This window comes from Engystomops pustulosus, chromosome 3 (genome assembly GCF_040894005.1).
Source record: "Engystomops pustulosus chromosome 3, aEngPut4.maternal, whole genome shotgun sequence".
Classification (NCBI taxonomy): Eukaryota; Metazoa; Chordata; class Amphibia; order Anura; family Leptodactylidae; genus Engystomops; species Engystomops pustulosus.
Window position 1 is genome coordinate 210782454 of NC_092413.1, and position 18712 is coordinate 210801165.

Here is an 18712-nt window from a genome sequence, read left to right on the forward strand (position 1 = left end):
GCTTGAACATCAGTTGTATAAACACTTGTGAGGTTCAGTATATGTGAGGAAGTGTACTCAATATACACATGATTGTATAGAAAAATATGATACCATACCATATGTATTATCCCTGTGCTGTTATCCTATACTGTGACATCACTGTGTGTATTATCGTATACTGTGACATCACTGTGTGTATAATCCCTGTACTGTGACATCACTGTGTGTATTATCCCTGTACTGTGACATAACTGTGTGTAGTATCCCTGTACTGTGACATAACTGTGTGTATTATCTCTGTACTGTGACATCACTGGATGTATTATTCCTGTACTGTGACATCACTGGGTGTATTATCTCTGTACTGTGATATCACTGTGTGTATTATCCCTGTACTGTGACATCACTGTGTGTATTATCACTGTACTGTGACATCACTGTGTGTATTATCCCTGTACTGTGACATCACTGTGTGTATTATCTCTGTACTGTAACATCACTGTGTGTATTATCCCTGTACTGTGACATCACTGTGTGTATTATCCCTGTACTGTGACATCACTGGGTGTATTATCTCTGTACTGTGACATCACTGTGTGTATTATCCCTGTACTGTGACATCACTGTGTGTATTATCCCTGTACTGAGACATCACTGTGTGAATTATCCCTGTACTGTGACATCACTGTGTGTATTATCCCTGTACTGTGACATCACTGTGTGTATTATCCCTGTACTGTGACATAACTGTGTGTATTATCTCTGTACTGTGACATCACTGGATGTATTATTCCTGAACTGTGACATCACTGGGTGTATTATCTCTGTACTGTGACATCACTGTGTGTATTATCCCTGTACTGTGACATCACTGTGTGTATTATCACTGTACTGTGACATCACTGTGTGTATTATCCCTGTACTGTGACATCACTGTGTGTATTATCTCTGTACTGTAACATCACTGTGTGTATTATCCCTGTACTGTGACATCACTGTGTGTATTATCCCTGTACTGTGACATCACTGGGTGTATTATCTCTGCACTGTGACATCACTGTGTGTATTATCCCTGTACTGTGACATCACTGTGTGTATTATCCCTGTACTGAGACATCACTGTGTGAATTATCCCTGTACTGTGACATCACTGTGTGTATTATCCCTGTACTGTGACATCACTGTGTGTATTATCCCTGTACTGTGACATCACTGTGTGTATTATCCCTGTACTGTGACATCACTGTGTATATTATCCCTGTGCTGTGACATCACTGTGTGTATTATCCCTGTACTGTGACATCACTTTGTGTATTATCCATGTACTGTGACGTCACTGTGTATATTATCCCTGTACTGTGACATTACTGTGTGTATTATCCCTGTACTGTGACATCACTGTGTATTTCCTTGTACTGTGACATCACTGTGTGTATTATCCCTGCACTGTGACATCACTGTGTGTATTATCCCTGTACTGTGACATCACTGTGTGTATTATCCATGTACTGTGACATCACTGTGTATATTATCCCTGTGCTGTGACATCACTGTGTGTATTATCCCTGTACTGTGACATCACTGTGTGTATTATCTCTGTACTGTGACATCACTGTGTGTATTATCCCTGTACTGTGACATCACTGTGTGTATTATCCATGTACTGTGACATCACTGTGTGTATTATCCCTGTACTGTGACATCACTTTGTGTATTATCCATGTACTGTGACGTCACTGTGTATATTATCCCTGTACTGTGACATTACTGTGTGTATTATCCCTGTACTGTGACATCACTGTGTATTTCCTTGTACTGTGACATCACTGTGTGTATTATCCCTGCACTGTGACATCACTGTGTGTATTATCCCTGTACTGTGACATCACTGTGTGTATTATCCATGTACTGTGACATCACTGTGTATATTATCCCTGTGCTGTGACATCACTGTGTGTATTATCCCTGTACTGTGACATCACTGTGTGTATTATCTCTGTACTGTGACATCACTGTGTGTATTATCCCTGTACTGTGACATCACTGTGTGTATTATCCATGTACTGTGACATCACTGTGTGTATTATCCCTGTACTGTGACATCACTGTGTATATTATCCCTGTGCTGTGACATCACTGTGTGTATTATCCCTGTACTGTGACATCACTTTGTGTATTATCCATGTACTGTGACGTCACTGTGTATATTATCCCTGTACTGTGACATTACTGTGTGTATTATCCCTGTACTGTGACATCACTGTGTATTTCCTTGTACTGTGACATCACTGTGTGTATTATCCCTGCACTGTGACATCACTGTGTGTATTATCCCTGTACTGTGACATCACTGTGTGTATTATCCATGTACTGTGACATCACTGTGTATATTATCCCTGTGCTGTGACATCACTGTGTGTATTATCCCTGTACTGTGACATCACTGTGTGTATTATCTCTGTACTGTGACATCACTGTGTGTATTATCCCTGTACTGTGACATCACTGTGTGTATTATCCATGTACTGTGACATCACTGTGTATATTATCCCTGTGCTGTGACATCACTGTGTGTATTATCCCTGTACTGTGACATCCCTGTGCTGTGACATATGTTTGTCACTGTAGTATGACATACTGCCACAAAGCAGATGTTTACAATCCACAATAATATTTTGAGTGGTTGGGTGAATTTATCAATGCTTAATAATTATCATTATTACATTGCTTTGCTTTACAAAGTAACTGCAGGCTTTGTTTCAGTCTATAAAATCTCCCCCAAAGTAACTTCTATCTTTTTATGATAACCTTTTACGAGCACATGTTACATCTTTTGTATCATCTGCACTTCTGCTTCCACAATGTGGGTATGAGAAGATCATACGGCTATGGAATATACGAGCTCTGTGGTCACATGACCAAGGCTTCTCTGTATATACGTCCTGTGACTCAGGAGTATACATAGTCTAAACGGATCATAACGAGAGAAGCTGAATCATAGTGTGAGTGAGTGTAGAATGTCGAGCACTGGAGGATATTATGCTCTAGCTGAGCTTTAGTTATCGTTACTGCGGCATCCATCCCTATACTATTATATACTATGGATAGGTCATAAATGATTATGAAGATGCAAGATCGGCATAGTGTCGCGATGGAAATTTGGGGGGCGTGGGTGAACAAAAACCCGACAAATTCGGAAAAAACAACGCTTTTTTTTAAAAAAAGTGTCGCTGGACACGCGCTTACCTTCACCAGGAATAGGCTCGTGCACTCCAGTGGGCCTCGGCAGACATCAGCGCAGCAGCATCTATCTATCCATCTATCTATCTCCTATCTATCTATCTATCTATCTATCTATCCATCTATCTCCTATCTATCTATCTATCCCCTATCTATCTATCTATCTATCTCCTATCTATCTATCCATCTATCTCCTATCTATCTATCTATCTATCCATCTATCTCCTATCTATCTATCTATCTATCTATCCATCTATCTATGTTCAGTTCCTTCCGACACAGAGCTCCAAACCTCTGCACAAACACACTGAACTTAGTATTGAAACAGTCTGCAGTAATCCCATGAGCTCCCTCTAGTGGTGGTTTTAAGCAACTATCGTTTTATTGCTTGAAGTTTTCTGTGAGTTTTAGATTGAGCGACATCTCTGTACACTGTGTAGCAGCCAGGCTACTCTATGGCTGATCCACTCCCAATGACTTAGAGGGATTTATAGGGAAATTGGGAAACATGGACATCACTCCAGTACTTTTTTTGCATCTGAATCACAGGATTTCAGCCAATGAGGAAGTGAGAGGGTTATGTCTGGTGGAAAATGAGAGTTATGTCTGGTGGTCCAATGAGGCCTTTTACTGGATGAAACAGTTCATGTGACCCCCCCCCCCTCCCCTTCTTCTGGGCAGATATGATACTATGATACAAAGTAGTCAGTGCACAGCTTGTATTGGTGTGTCCTTAAAATAACTCATCACACGATCATTAATGTCTGAACCACTAGTAACAAAAGTGACTACACCCCTAAGTGAAAATGACCAAATTGTGCCCAAAGTGTGAATATTTTGTGTGACTGCTAATATTCTACAGCACTGCCTTATCTCTCTTGGGCATCACAGGTTCCCCTTCTCCATGACATGAGGCCGTCTTCACAGTTGCATTTACAATGTGTTAACATTGCATTAACAAGATGTAAACAGAAAGTTAACATACAGTAAACAGATGTGATTTGCATTTACAATGTGTTTTCACAGCACTGCTTGTGAACAAGGCCTGAGTCTGCGTTCACATGTTTCAGTCAGATTGCGTTTGGAAACACGCTTTAATTGGAATGGGGAGGGGCTTGCCCTGATCCCCCCCCCCCCAGGGATTTTCCATATTCCTAGAATATTCATTTTAATACTACGTGAGTGACTGTAGTGCAATTAACGTAATCAATATAAACAATTGCAGGGTTTGTACCAATCTGTATTAGAACTACTTTTCTCTTCCAGATATCAGACTTCCTTAAATATATTTCTAAAGGGAAATTAGTCATAATAGAAAAAATGTTTATTTAAAAGGATTCAGCCTAAATCTACAAGCTACGCATAAAATAACTGATTAATGTTTGACGCGTGATGATTTAGCCTTCCGGTGATGCCACACATGGCGTTTTTGGTCTGTTTTTAAGCATGCGTTTTCAGTCTGTTTAAAAATGCGTGCGTTTTTAAAGCGCTTCCGTTTTTCACCATTTTTCCCAATTATCTTAATAGATAAACAGGTTCTAAGCAGCGAAACGCATGGAAACGGTCAAAAACGGATGCATTTTTAAATGGACTGAAAATACATGCTTAAAAACGGACCAAAACGCCATGTGTGGCATCACCCTTGGGCTGTGTGCACACGGTGTGTTTTGAAACACAAGTCAAAATCAACTGGGAGGGGCTCGGCCTGATCACATTTGTGTTTCCACTGAAATGCGTGTGATCGAAAACAATCAACACGTATTTTGCATTTGCTTAGCCCCTCCCCGTTGTGTCTGACTTTGCAAAAATCAAGTTTTCCTGATCTAATAGGTCACAAGAACGGGGGTCTGTTGTATCCTAAATGAACATAGTAGACGGTAGCAATATATGCCCTGCCGAACTATTTACCTCTATAACTCTGATAGAGATAGACAAACGTACTCATAAACATAATGATTTGACCATGTACTACATAGGTAAATTTACTAATTGTGCTACATAGGAGAATGGGGGAGCACAGGCTTTAATAATACAGACAAGAAGTCCTGATGATGATCAATCACTACAAGTAAAAGAATCCTTAGTAACACAATAGTAACTAGTAGCAAACTCCACGAGCGTAGGTGTATGTAGAGACTACTGACATGACTTTTACCCCAGTAATGTACAGACTCATCTGGAATGAATGTCAAGGAAGAAAAGACTTCAGTCCCTCCTCCCAGCATCAGAAAAAAGGGAGGAAAGAAGCTGTAACCTCCCCTTTAACACACAGTACAAGCCCGGCCTGAGTCAGCTGGAGGCATACAACACAATGCAGCCCCCGCCGCTGCAGTGACAGAGCCCGGCCAGGATCACAGCCGCCGCTGAGAGGTGAGTCGCTGCCAAATATACTTTCTAGGAATGTAAAGAAACACTTTGAGTTCTAGTTATGTAAGTACAGGACTATAGTTCATAGCTACAATAGTCGTGACAGTACTGTGTGAATGCCGACCCCCAAGGCAATGGTATTGACGCTGTGGCTGTTCTGCCGTTGTGGGGCTACAACCTCAGTCTGCAGCGGCTTGTAGATAATCTGTGTTCAGGTTTAGAGATTCTCATGTATTTCTCATACACATGACAAATCAGCAGCAAAGGACCAATCATATGGAACTAGAGGGGGTCCAAAACCTGGACCCCACTCGATAAGTTTATAGTAGCCGCCAGAAACTCTGGACGCAGAATGCTCAATACATTGTATCAAGGAATCAGCTGTACATCGACAATACAATGGGGCTCATTTACTTACCCGGTCCTGTGGCGATCCAGCGGTGCGTTCTCCGACAAGGATTTGGGTCTTCCGGCGATTCACTAAGGCCGTCCGCCCGTTATCCTCTAGGTGTTGCTGCTGCGCCGAGGTCCGCCAGAGTTCACCATTCTCTTACTGGTGCATGTAAGTGTGTGTCAAGCGACACTTTTTTTTTTTTAAATAGCGCAATTTTTCCAAATCCGTCGGGTTTTCCAATGGCCACGCCCCCCGTTTTTCACCGCATGCAAGTCATCGCCGATGTGACACAATCTGATCGTGTGCGCCAAAAACCCGGGGCAATTCGGCGCAAAGCGGTAAAATTTGGAAAACCCGGCGGAAAAACGCGCTTCGGAACCCTTAGTAAATGTGCCCCAATGTCTTCTGCTTCTAACTCCATCCAGTGTATCCAAGCATAGATGTGCGCTCCAAACTATCAGACAAAACTTTTACATTTCTTAGGAGAAGTTAGTCAAAGGGAAACATTTTACGTTCCCAGCGCTGCTGCGTTGCGATCCATAGTGCTGACACCTTCTGACATTGATAGCTTATTGTTCTATAATGTGTCTTTTATGGCAATACTGTAAATCAGACTTGTTACAAATTAGATCTCTAGCACCTCATCATTATCGCCAAAGAGGGAGCTCAGCTCATTCCCAGCTTCTAGCTTCTTATTCAGAATCTTCAGGTCTTCAAGGGTTCTTCTAAGGATACGCCATCAATGTTTGATTAGTAGGAGTCTGGATGCAAGTGCAGATGGTTAAAGAATGACAAATCTCAGCAGTGGGAAAGTGATTATTTACAGGCATCTCCTAGAAGAGAGGCTTTCCTATATAAAGCCCCCCCCCCTGTCAAACTCAGCACTTCAAATAGTAGTCTGGTATTGTGATCAATGTGTGTAGTAAAGAATAACACACTTGGTATTCAAATGTTGTTAAATGTCCGTATTCTATGTTTTTTTGCGGATGGACCACTGCATTTCAACTAATTTCAATGGACCCATGCACATGATTAATCCGTGTGAAGGCTGTAGAAAGCTCACAACAGGTCCTAGTCCAGTTTGTGTCTCGAGCCGCAAATTGAAATCTATGGGAACTTAAAACAGCAGAGCCTCATTATCATAATTTTAAAATAGTTTTTTTAGCAAAAACCCTCGGATCAGGGATTAAACAAGATATGTTTCTGCAACAGTGTAGGTACAGCAATCTCGTGGTATGTTTGGTTCACAATGCATGAAATCAAATGGTAGATTTCCTTTGAATGTTTCCATAACGACATAAGATGTGATGACGGAAGATCTCTGGGATGACTGATGTGTAGTGACGCTGATAAGCCGTCGTCTTTTTCCATGTGTCATAGTCTCTGTGATGTATATGCAATATTACATAATCCATCCAGTGGGATATGTAAGTGGATTGACAGAAAGTGAAACTGTCTGCAGATATTAGGGTTGGGCGATGACTTAGAAGTGATGACGTAAGGGGTGGGGGGGGGGTTTCTTGCTCATTGAAAAGGTATATGCCAGTGATGGCGAACCTTTTAGCGGCCGAGTGCCCAAACTGCAACCCAAAACCCCCCTTATTTATCGCGAGGTGCCAACTAAAAATTAAAGCAGTAACTTATTGCTCCCTGTTCAACAACTTTCAATCATATTGGCCTCCTGAGGACAGCAACACAGTAGAAAGATGGAAAATTTCCATCATTTTAGCGTCTTTCCAGTGTCCCTCTGTACACAGAGAAAATCGTGGGGCCAGCAGGAGGTCCTCCAAAGATAATTCAGCCCTGTCTACTCATTCTCCCTCTTCCTACAGTCCCAAGTAGCAAAGCAAGTATCAAAATATGACTGAAAGCAGCATCTTTTAAGTTGCTTGGAACTGCAGGAAGATTTTTTGAGTCCTGTCTGGTGGGCTGGGGCCATGGCCCGGGTGCCCACGGAAAGGGCTCTGAGTGCCACCTCTGGCACCAGTGCCATAGGTTCGCCACCACTAGTATATGCTATATTAAGAACTGACACACCTATTCAGGGTGGAAGAAGATAAATAGCCTTTGGTAAATACAGGTGGTCCCCTACTTAAGGACACCCGACTTACAGACAACCCCTAGTTACAGACGGACCTCCCTGTACACTCTGACCTCTGGTGAGGTCTCTGGATGTTACTATAGTCCCAGGCTGCAATGATCAGCTGTAAGGTGTCTGTAATGAAGCTTTATTGATAATCCTTGGTCCCATTACAGCAAAAAATGTTGAAACTCCAATTGTCACTGGGGCAAAAAAAAAAAACAGTTTCAACTTAAGAACAAACCTATGGAACTTATCTTGTATGTAATCCGGGGACTGCCTGTAAACACATTTCTCCTTACAGCACTGTGAAATAAAGACTTATAAGAGGAAAAAAATACTGAAATATCACGTACGCTTTATGATTTTTATAATTACAAGAAAAGATTTCAAGTCAAATTTAGTAAGACATATGGGGGAACAATAAAAACAGGAGGAATAAATGTGTCTCCCAAAGAGGAGAGTCTGCCCCTAAATAGAATAGTCACAACATATAAAAATAGGATATATAACAATAATACAGTGATAAAGCCAGAGGTGCAAAACACGCGTGGTCTGTGGTCTGTATCTGTTCCTTTTGGTGTGGAACCTTACCTTGGTATTGAGAAGTGTATTGTTGCGTGTCATATTTGTAGATGTTGTGACTATTTAGTATTTAGGGCCAGGCCCGACTCTTGGAAACACGCCTTTATTCCTCCTGTTTTTATTGTTCTACCACATTGGGGAGCATGTATTAACGCCCTTGCGCCACAATTCTGGTGGTTTTGCACCAAAAAACAGTGTGAAAAGCCTTACACCACAGTTATCAAGGCTTTTGAGACCAGTTTTTAGCCATTTTCCGACTTGTCCGACTGAGGGGGCGTGGCCTTCTGAAAAGTGGGCGTGGTCTGGTGTAAAATGGGGCGTGGTCTATTTTAATGGTCCCTGCGCCAAAAATTGTGTTGCAGAGTTTAGACCACTTTAAAGTAGGTCTAAACTGGAAACCGACAGTCTTATCTTAGTCCGCCTGATGTATCCGGCAGGTGGCTGCACCGCCGGCCAGTACTACGTCACTACTAACTGATGTCGTTTTCGCAAAAAAACCATACCATGGTAGTGCCATGCATCCCTGCCCCATGTCAGCCCACTCTTCCACCGGCTGTGCCCCTTCACTCCCTCTTGGCGTGGAGCTGGCATAAAGGGGATAATAATTTAAAGGGGTTTGCCTATGAAAGAAAGTTCTCAAATCTGAATCCCCTAGTTATGTTTAATGATGGTCCGTGTAAGATTCCAGAGTGTGAGCGGCGACTCTCTAGGCAGACACTTCATGATCCCTCTAGTGCTGTGACATGCTGTGTGCTGACAATGTGCTTAGATTATCAGGGTACAGGGTTTATCTACACTTTTATTCAGCTTCTGAACATTCACTAGTATCTGACACATAGAAAGAGAGATGAGACAGATCAGAGTCATGAGATATAACACACAATCTCACATACTCAGCTCTGCTACCTCACATATAAAACACACAGTCAGCACTGTGAACCCCCCACCCCTCCCCTCGGATCCAGAGCTTACCTTGTCTGTAGAGCTGCTGCTGGACAGGAAGTGCCTGTGTCTGTAGTGCTCTCTGCCTCCTGTCCCTCCCCCTGCAGTACAGGAGAAGCTATTCATGCCAGAGGAATCTGCTGATCATAGACAGGAGTTTATGGTCGTATCCAGGGACAACCAAAACTGTAAACACCACAAGTGATAGAGACAGGTTGGAATTATATCTGAGAAATGCTGCATTTTTGTTATAATAATAATAGTGAACTAGAGAATGTGTTATTTTGTTATCCATGAGTATATTTAAGAATCTTGTCTTTTTGGGAATATCCCTTTAAAGGGGTGTTCCCATTACAGCAAATTAACATTATTGTTTGTATTATAAAAAGTTATACAATTTTCTGATATACTTTCTGTATCAATTCTTCACAGTTTTCTAGATCTCTGCTTGCTGTCATTGTATGGAAAGCGTCTATGTTTACTCCTAGTAGACATATATCTGACCATAGTTACCCAGGTGCACGGCTCGTTAGAATCATAGAGAGTAATCTGCTCTGTGTATTATAACGAACGAGCCGCGCACCTGTGTGACCGGGGACAGATTTCTATCCACTGGAAGTAAACATAGATGCTTTCTATAGCAGGACAGCAAGCAGAGATTTAGAAAATCGTGGGGAATTGATACAGAAAGTATATTGGAAAATTGTAGAACTTTTTATTATATAAACAATAAGATTAATTTGCTATAACTGGAATACCCCTTTAACCCCTTAAGGACGCAGGGTTTTTCGGCTCATTTCTCGCTCTCCAACTTCAAAAATCCATAACTTTTTCATTTTTACGTGTACAGACCTGTGTGAGGGCTTATTTTGTGCGTAACAAATTTTACTTTCCTGTAATGTTATTTATTTTAACATGCCGTGTACTGCGAAGCTGAAAAAAAATTCCAAATGTGGAAAAATTGAAAAAAAAAACGCACGTGCGTCACGTTCTTGTGGGCTCAGTTTTTACGAATTTCACTCTTCGCTCCAAATAACACGCCTACTTTATTCTTTGGTTCGGTGCGATCGCGGTGATACCAAATTTATATAGGTTTTATTGTGTTTTAATACATTTGCCATCTTCTGACGCTAATAACTTTTTCATACTTTGGTGCACGGAGATGTGTTAGGGGTCATTTTTTGCGAAATGAGGCAACGTTTTCATTGCTACCATTTTGAGGTCTGTGCGACATTTTGATCATTTTTTATTTCATTTTTTATGTTATGTAAAAAGGTAACCGCCGCCCGTAACTGTTTTTATATTTTGATAGATCGGACATTTTGGGACGCGGCGATACCTAATATGTTTGTGATTTTTACTGTTTATTATGTTTTATATCAGTTCTAGGGAAAGGGGGGTGATTTGAATTTTTAATATTATTTAATACAAAAAAATTTTAATACATTAACCCTAGATCAGTGGTGGCGAACCTATGGCACGGGTGCCAGAGGTGGCACTCAGAGCCCTTTCTGTGGGCACTCAGGCCATCACCACAGGACAGAGTTTACCAAACAGGACCGAATCCACCAAATCTTCCTGCAGTCCCAGGCAACTTAACAGATGCTGCATTCAGTGCTATTTTAAAGTGACACTTCATTGGCTGTTTGGAACTCCAATATCTTTGTAGGTCATCCCGCTGGACCCAACATTCTACCTGTACTGAGAGACCCTGGAGAGAATCTATCTGCCCTCTTTCTTTCAACTGTATTGGTAGCCTTAGGCCGGCGCCACACAGGGCGCTTTGTCTGCGCTTGCAAACGCAAACGCAGACAAAGTCGCGCCCACCGGGGCGGGCCTCGGCCCGATCGCATCGGCGTTTCTATGGAAACGCCTGCGATCGGGAACGAGCCGCCGGTGTTTTGCGTTAATTTAACGCGAAACACCGGCGGCTCGTTCATGGTAAATAAGTCGATTTTGGTTGTAGTTTGGGCACTCAGTCTCTAAAAGGTTTGCCATCACTGCCCTAGATGGTCAGATCGCTGCTACCATATACTGCAAAACTTCTGTATTGCAATATATGGCATTTTTGCAGCACATTCGTTACAATGAGCCACTGGCTCATTGTAACAAATCTGCAGATGCCAGATAGTCTCGGGTCAAACGAAGACCCGAGGCTACCATGGCAACCGATCGCCGCCCCCCGATGACGTTCGGGGGCGCGGCGATCGAAAAAAAGATGGCGGCGCCCGCGCGCCGCCGTCTTTTAAATGCCGCCGGCGACTTTGCCGGCGGCAACGAGGGGGTTAATAGCCGCGATCGGTGCAAGCACCGACCGCGGTTATTAGCGGTGGGGGTTTTGTGCAATATGCAAAAACCCCCACCTTTGTATGAAGAGGACTCAGCCCGTGAGCCCTCTTCATACATCCCTTATACCTCTGCGCCGTAGAGCTACGGCGCAGAGCGTTAAGGGTTAAGGGTGATTATTTCAGGGCTTCAGATTTGGTCATCTATGCTTCATGATAAGTAATGCTGGTGACAGTGGAAAAATCTAATTCGCCTTGCTCTTGGCAGTCCAAAAAAATATTTAGTACATACCACATTGTACTAACTTTATCAATTTGTTATACAGGCAGTCCCCTACTTAAGAAAACCCGACTTACAGATGACCCCTAGTTACAATTGCTGTAATGGGAGCAAGGATTATCAATAAAGCTTCATTACAGACAACTTACAGCTGATTATTGCAGCCTGGGACTATAGTAACATCCAGAGAGCTTCACCAGAGGTCACAGTGGGTAAAAGGGTCCGTCTGTAACTATGGGTTGTCTGTAAGTGGGTCTCCTTAAGTAGGGGACCGCCTTTATTCATTAATTTTGGTTGAATGGGTTTTCCTACAAAACAAGTTAGGCCTAATTCACAGGATAGGGTCTAACTTTTCTGCTCGGTGGGAGTCTCAGCAATCTCTGTCAGCTCCATAGAGATGAATGGAGCAGAACGGCCGTCTACTCTGCTCTTCTCTGGGAGCGACGAGGGGTCCTAAAGAGGTACATCGGACCCTCTTTCTTGTGACCTGTGGGGGTCTTATCACTGATCACCTGTGGACAGGGCCTAACTTGTTCTGTGGGGAAAGCCTTTTTACACTTTTATTGCAAAACTGAGTTTTCTTGTTACATTTCCATGATAGAAATGTAATTTGAGGCTTTGTGATGTGAACTTAAAGGGATTGTCCACTTTCAGCAAATAATTTATATGGAAAAGTTACACAATTTTCCAATATACTTTCTGTATCGATTCCTCACTGTTCTCGAGATCTCTGCTTGCTTTCCTGCTATAGAAAGCTTCTATGTTTACAGGTGCACAGCTCGTTATATCACACAGCTCTGATTACTCTGTTATACTAACGAGCCGTGCACCAGTGTGACCATGGTCAGATTTCTAACCACTGGAAGTAAACATCAAAGCTTTTTATAGCAGGAAAGCAAGCGGAGATCTTGGAAATAGTGAGGAATCGATACAGAAAGTATATAGGAAAATAGTATAACTCTTCTTCACACCATATCAAATTTTTGCTAAAAGTGGACAACCCCTTTAAATGAAATCGACCATGAAAATTTCCTTTAGCACACAAGTCTGTCTGTCCCAGTAATTGTGTATTCCTGCCTTGAAAGATGTTCACAGGTAATTTCACACAAAAATGCAATCAATGTTGACATAAACATCAAGTGCCATTAATATTTGATGGGGTTTAAAGCCTTTATTACACATCGGGGCAGAAAGTCACTGTAATAGTGTATTAGTCAGTGTGTCCCTATAGCCCTCACACTCCCCTCAGGCTGCAGCCTCTGTGTGAGGTTTGTGGTTAGCACTAATGGCCGGGGGCTGGCAGTGCGCACACACAGGAAGCCTGTCACACACTTCCTACAGCCCGCCCTGAGCTGTGACACTGCAGCTCCCGGCCTCTGCTATGTGCGGACATTGTGTCACCTCTGTGAGGTAAATGTATAGTGACAGAAACTGTCCTAACAGGAATGGGCGGGAAAAATGCTGTTACGTCACGGCTGTGTGTAAACAGGGCTTCCCTCAGTGATGTGCAGGGAGCAGCGGGGGAGGAGCTCTGAGGTAGTGTCTGAGGTGTGTAGTGTATATCCTGTACTGTATATACTGTACTGTATACTATCATGGGGGATATTATGTACCATGTGTATTATATAGTGTGTACTGTGTGTATTATAGGATGTTATTTACTATGTGTATTATATAGTGTATACAGTACTGTGTAGTATAGGGGATATTATATACCATGAGTATTATATAGTGTGTACTTTACTGTGTACTATAGGGGATATTATGTACTATGTGTATTATATAGTGTATACTGTACTGTGTGTATTATAGGATGTTATTTACTATGTGTATTATAGTGTATAGTGTACTGTGTGTATTATATAGGCTCTTATGTACCATTTGTAGTGTATTGTGTGTATAATATATAGTGTGTGTATCATATGGGATGTTATATAGTGTGTAATATCAACTGTGACTAAGGCCGCGGTCACACGTACCGCTAAGTGTCTGTCATAACGCGACGCTAGCGCACAGGGGGAGGTCCTCGGCCCGAACGCACATGCTTTTCCAGAGAAACGCATGCGATCTGCTTAAAAATCGCATGCGTTTCCCTGGAAACGCATGTGCATTCGGGCCGAGGACCTCCCCTTGTGCGCTAGCGTCGCGTTATGACGGACACTTAGCGGTACGTGTGACCGCGGCCTCACATGAGGAGTATTATGCAACCCCAAAGTACCATTTGTAGCTTTTTGTGTGTATTACAGAGGGATTTATATACATATGTGCTGTGTACTATATAGTGTGTAATCGTGATAATTACATGTGGTGCATTATATGGCCATTTGAAGTGTATAGGGTGTGTGTTTTATATGCACGGGGTGTATTACTGCATGTATTACATATGGTTTGTTATATGGCTAATGCTTATTATTTGTAGTAGTGATGTGTTCTTCAGGAATAAGCCGGCTCCCTGTAGTGAGCTGATGGCTCTCTTAATCCCGCCCCCAAAAAAATCTGATTAAAAAGGTGTGGAGTGGGGGGCATTGGCTGGACTGATGCTCCCTATTATACATTTAATAGGGAGCCGCTCAGGAGCCAAAAGAGCCGTAATTTCCATCACTAATTTGTAGTAGCGTATATAGTATGTTATGTATGTATGTGTGTTTTATAAAGTGTGTAGTATATACAACCTTATCTGCTATTTGTAGTATAAAGTGTAACATGTAACAGTGCAGCTGGGAATCTGTTCCTTCTGGAATATATATATATATATATACTGGTTTGACTTAATCCCACATCCTGTTATTAGGCTTCTTGTAGCTCATGCTTGATGTTGAGGGGGCTGCCTATCTAGGTAGCATATTGAAGTGTGGTTTTCTATTCCCCACTTTGGAAAACTGACTTGCATATTTCCTAGTATACAGTGTGTTTTGTGGTATATAGAGTCGTTTTGTTATGCAATGCTACCAGCATTGCAGATTCTGGTGCTCCGTCCGTAAATGGCGCCTGCTGGGGAGTCACATGACGCTCTTGTCTCGTCACATGATGGCTGCAGATTCCGGCATGTCCTCCTTTCCATACATGGATAGGTAACTCACTACAGCAGCAGAAGCGCTCACCCTTCTTGCGCCGCTGAGAAGTATAATTTAGCGTCCGCAGGAGGAATCATGGAGGCGCACAGCACCGGATGAGAGTGTGCTTGTTCTCTGCCTGGTGTAGAGATAATCGCTGCGCAGGACCCCGGCTCCCACCTACATCAGTAGGTCGGAGCCTCTTGATAAATCCGGCTGCGCCTTATCGGCAGCAGGGCTATGATAAATAACCCCCATTGTGTGTGTGTTGTACCATGTAACGTGTGCTTTCTATAGTATGTAATGTAGTATAGAATACGTGCTGTTGTGTGCTGCATTACCGTATTTCCTCACAATACACCAAGGAACAGGTAACTCTCATGACAATAATAACGATTCATTGTTGCAGCACACAATCTAGTCCTTCTGCACGTAGTAGAAACTCATAATCGACTTTGTGGAAATAAAAGATACAGTCCTGTGAACACTAATGACAAGTCTGCTTTGCACAGGATTGCACTCAGTAATAATAATAATTCTTTATATAGCGCACAGATTACACAGCGCTGCACGGAGCTTTCCAAATCAGTCCCTGTCCCATGGGGCTCACAACTTAATCACCTACCAGTATGTTTTGGAGTGTGGGAGGAAACTGGAGGACCATGCGTAGGACATTTTACCATAAGATGGTGCAGTTTTGTGTCTAAGTTGATACTAAAGTTAAAACAAATGTTTGTATAAACTGAGATCTAGGCCGGCGGCACACGTGGCGTTTTGAGCACGTTTTTGGGCCGTTTTTAAGCAGTCCACATCAGTTTTTGACCGGTTTTACCAATTATCTTAATTAAAACGGGTAAAAAACGGATGCATTTTAACGCATGCGTTTTTTAACGGATTGCTTAAAAACGGCCCAAGGACGGGTTCAAAACGCCACGTGTGCCGCCGGCCTTAAACCCAGTTCACACCTGCGGTCGGACATCCCAATGATAACAGCTGAAGTAAGGATCCGTTTTCATGTCTGTTTGCACCACTTCCTCTAGGTTTGCCTTATTTCAGATGGAAAAAATAGTCCAATTTCCCACTCGTATAATGGTAGCAAGTAAATGGTCCACTGAAATCAATGGACATGTTAACGGATCAATTAGTCTTCTGTTATAATCTTTTTATTGATGGCAAATAATTACAATAATGGAGGTCAGAACGCAGGACTGAGCTTGGCCTTGGGACCAAAAATGCAGAGCAAGAGGTGCTGGTGCCCAGAGCTGCTGATGTGTGGGGCCCGGCCTGCGCTCTCCATGTGGCTGTGGCTTTTCTGCTGCTCAGCGGTATAATGTGCTTTGTTCTGGGTGAATGCACTGCAGACAGGGCCCTTTACACATCACACGATTGTGCTTGTCCTCTATAATGTTCTTTTTCTGGAAGAGCACATGTACATTGATTTAGTTTACATTCAGCTGCCGGGTAAACCAGGGCAGGGACATAGAATTACCCCGGATAACAAAAAAAAAAAGTATATAATTACAATTCTTGATAGCACCTTTTCTTTAATGATGTTAATGTGGCAGACACACCATCCATAGATATAATGGGGCACATTTATCATAGGCTGGCGCTACGTGTATGATTGTGCCCGCACCCCCAAAGGATCTATAAGGAGACTCTGGCCTCCTGATAAATCCTAGCGGGCAGTAGCAATGTGCTGCAGTGCCGGGACACTTCTATGTCTGGTCGGGCCTGGTGTAGAATTGTACCCTGATTGGGGCAGGCTATAGGCAGTGTGCTGGACAGAAATGCCCCACATCAGCCCACTACACTGCTGGATGCGTCCCCCTTAACACCCCTCAGTGCCCCTTCGGCGTGGAGGTGGCCTATGGTGGTAATTGCACCTTTTTTAGGGCTTGTACGCCTGAAAACTGGCCCACAACCCCTAATTAATGTGCCCCAATGTGTGCTATTCTGGTGATAAATAGTGTTCAGATGGTTCTGTGAGCTATACAATGTGGGATACAGGCAGTTCAAGACATAGTCAGGAATTGGATCTCTTTCTGCTGCTCATATTCCTAATCCCAGGACCACAATCCTGATAGGATATAAAAAAAAATACAATTATCATCTTTAAAATGACAGCATAACCATGGTTATAGCTTCTATACAGCCCATGATATTAGTGTCTGAAATTATACTTCGACCTCTAAAAGTGACTCATCTGAGGCAAATAGTGAGGTGATTTTTGTAAGAGAGGAGTTCTAGAGAGGATATCTCATAACCTTCCTGAGACATCCAGTAGTTTAGAAATATATATGGCAATTCTGTTGTGGAGTCTCAGTTTAGATCACAAACTCTGTCAACATTGTAGGGAACTATCAGCAGTATAAGGCAGGAGGGTCTTTTGGCTGCCAGTAGCCATAGAAATGTTTCCAGTCAGGACCACCACATAGGACTCCAGCCCTACATGTCATGTAATACATTTCCGATCATGAGAAAACCCCTTTCCTTTTTACTATAAAGACTCAGATTATGATCAGGCAGAGGATATTGTGTTACAGTTTTTATTTACATTGTTTCATGCAGGGCTGAGATATGAACAATGAAACAAAGTTTTTATCTAATAATCTCTGCTGTTTGTTCTAACGCATGTAGTGGTTTAAATAGAATAGGATTGGTATATCTGCAGCATGTCTAGGGGATGTCTATCCAATCCTTATTCTTTAATTCTAAGAGAATAAAGGTAAATAGAGGCCAGTGTTCTTCCAGATCTCATTGCTCTCCGCTTCTGGGTCAATAGGTACAAGATCCAGTGTGTTATCTAACTGGTGTGACTTCAGGTCACTTCCAAGGGAGTTGTCTAAATGCCCTCTCACCCTTTAACCTCTGTACAGGGATGTGGACTTTGCTGTTGGGAGGTCTGTCACTTGACCACTAAGGCCCCATTCACATGGCCGTTATTAAGCCACAATAGAAGTCTGTGGCACACTGCCACGGTCTCCCCGCACCGTGATGGAGCCAGGCAATCTTATCTCAGTGGAGAGGGGTGATAAGCGCTCCCTTCTCCTCCCTTCTCCACCTGACAGTGGGCGAGCACAAGGTCATGTGAATAAGACCTAACCTTCAAGGTAGTCCAATGTAGGTCATGGCTTACGCTTGTGCAAAAACAAGGAGTCAGGCTAGATGTTGTCTGGTAGAAGCCAAAGCTTGGGTTCTCACAAAATTGAAAGTCGCATTAAGCAAGACACATTCACAATTGGAGACAAGCTGAAGTGAACACAGGTGAAGTCGAAACGCCATAGAAACGCCGATGCGATCAGGCCGAGGCCCGCCCCGGTGGGCGCGACTTTGTTTGCGTTTGCAAGCGCAGACAAAGCGCTACGTGTGGCGCCAGCCTAAGGGTGATGCCACACATGGCGTTTTTGGTCCGTTTTAAAGCATGCATTTTCAGTCTGTTTAAAAAAGCACCCGTTTTTTAAAAACGCATCCGTTTTTGAACGTTTACCATGCGTTTGGCTT

The 18712-nt window shown here is 42.8% G+C and overlaps 1 protein-coding gene across 3 annotated transcripts in view; it reads left to right on the plus strand.

The window, feature by feature from the left end:
- Positions 1-5493: 5493 nt before the first annotated feature.
- PLA2G7 (phospholipase A2 group VII) overlaps positions 5494-18712 on the plus strand; it is a 31372-nt gene continuing 18153 nt past the window's right edge. The window contains exon 1 of one of the 3 annotated variants that reach the window (XM_072143710.1): positions 5494-5592. Coding sequence is in view for 1 of the 3 variants with exons in the window: in XM_072143708.1 (XP_071999809.1) it covers positions 13659-13691 (33 nt within the window). In the remaining 2 variants the exon portion in view is untranslated. Of the gene's footprint in view, positions 5593-13472; positions 13566-13600; positions 13692-18712 lie in introns of those variants that run through there. The other 2 variants (XM_072143712.1, XM_072143708.1) reach the window with 2 other exon arrangements.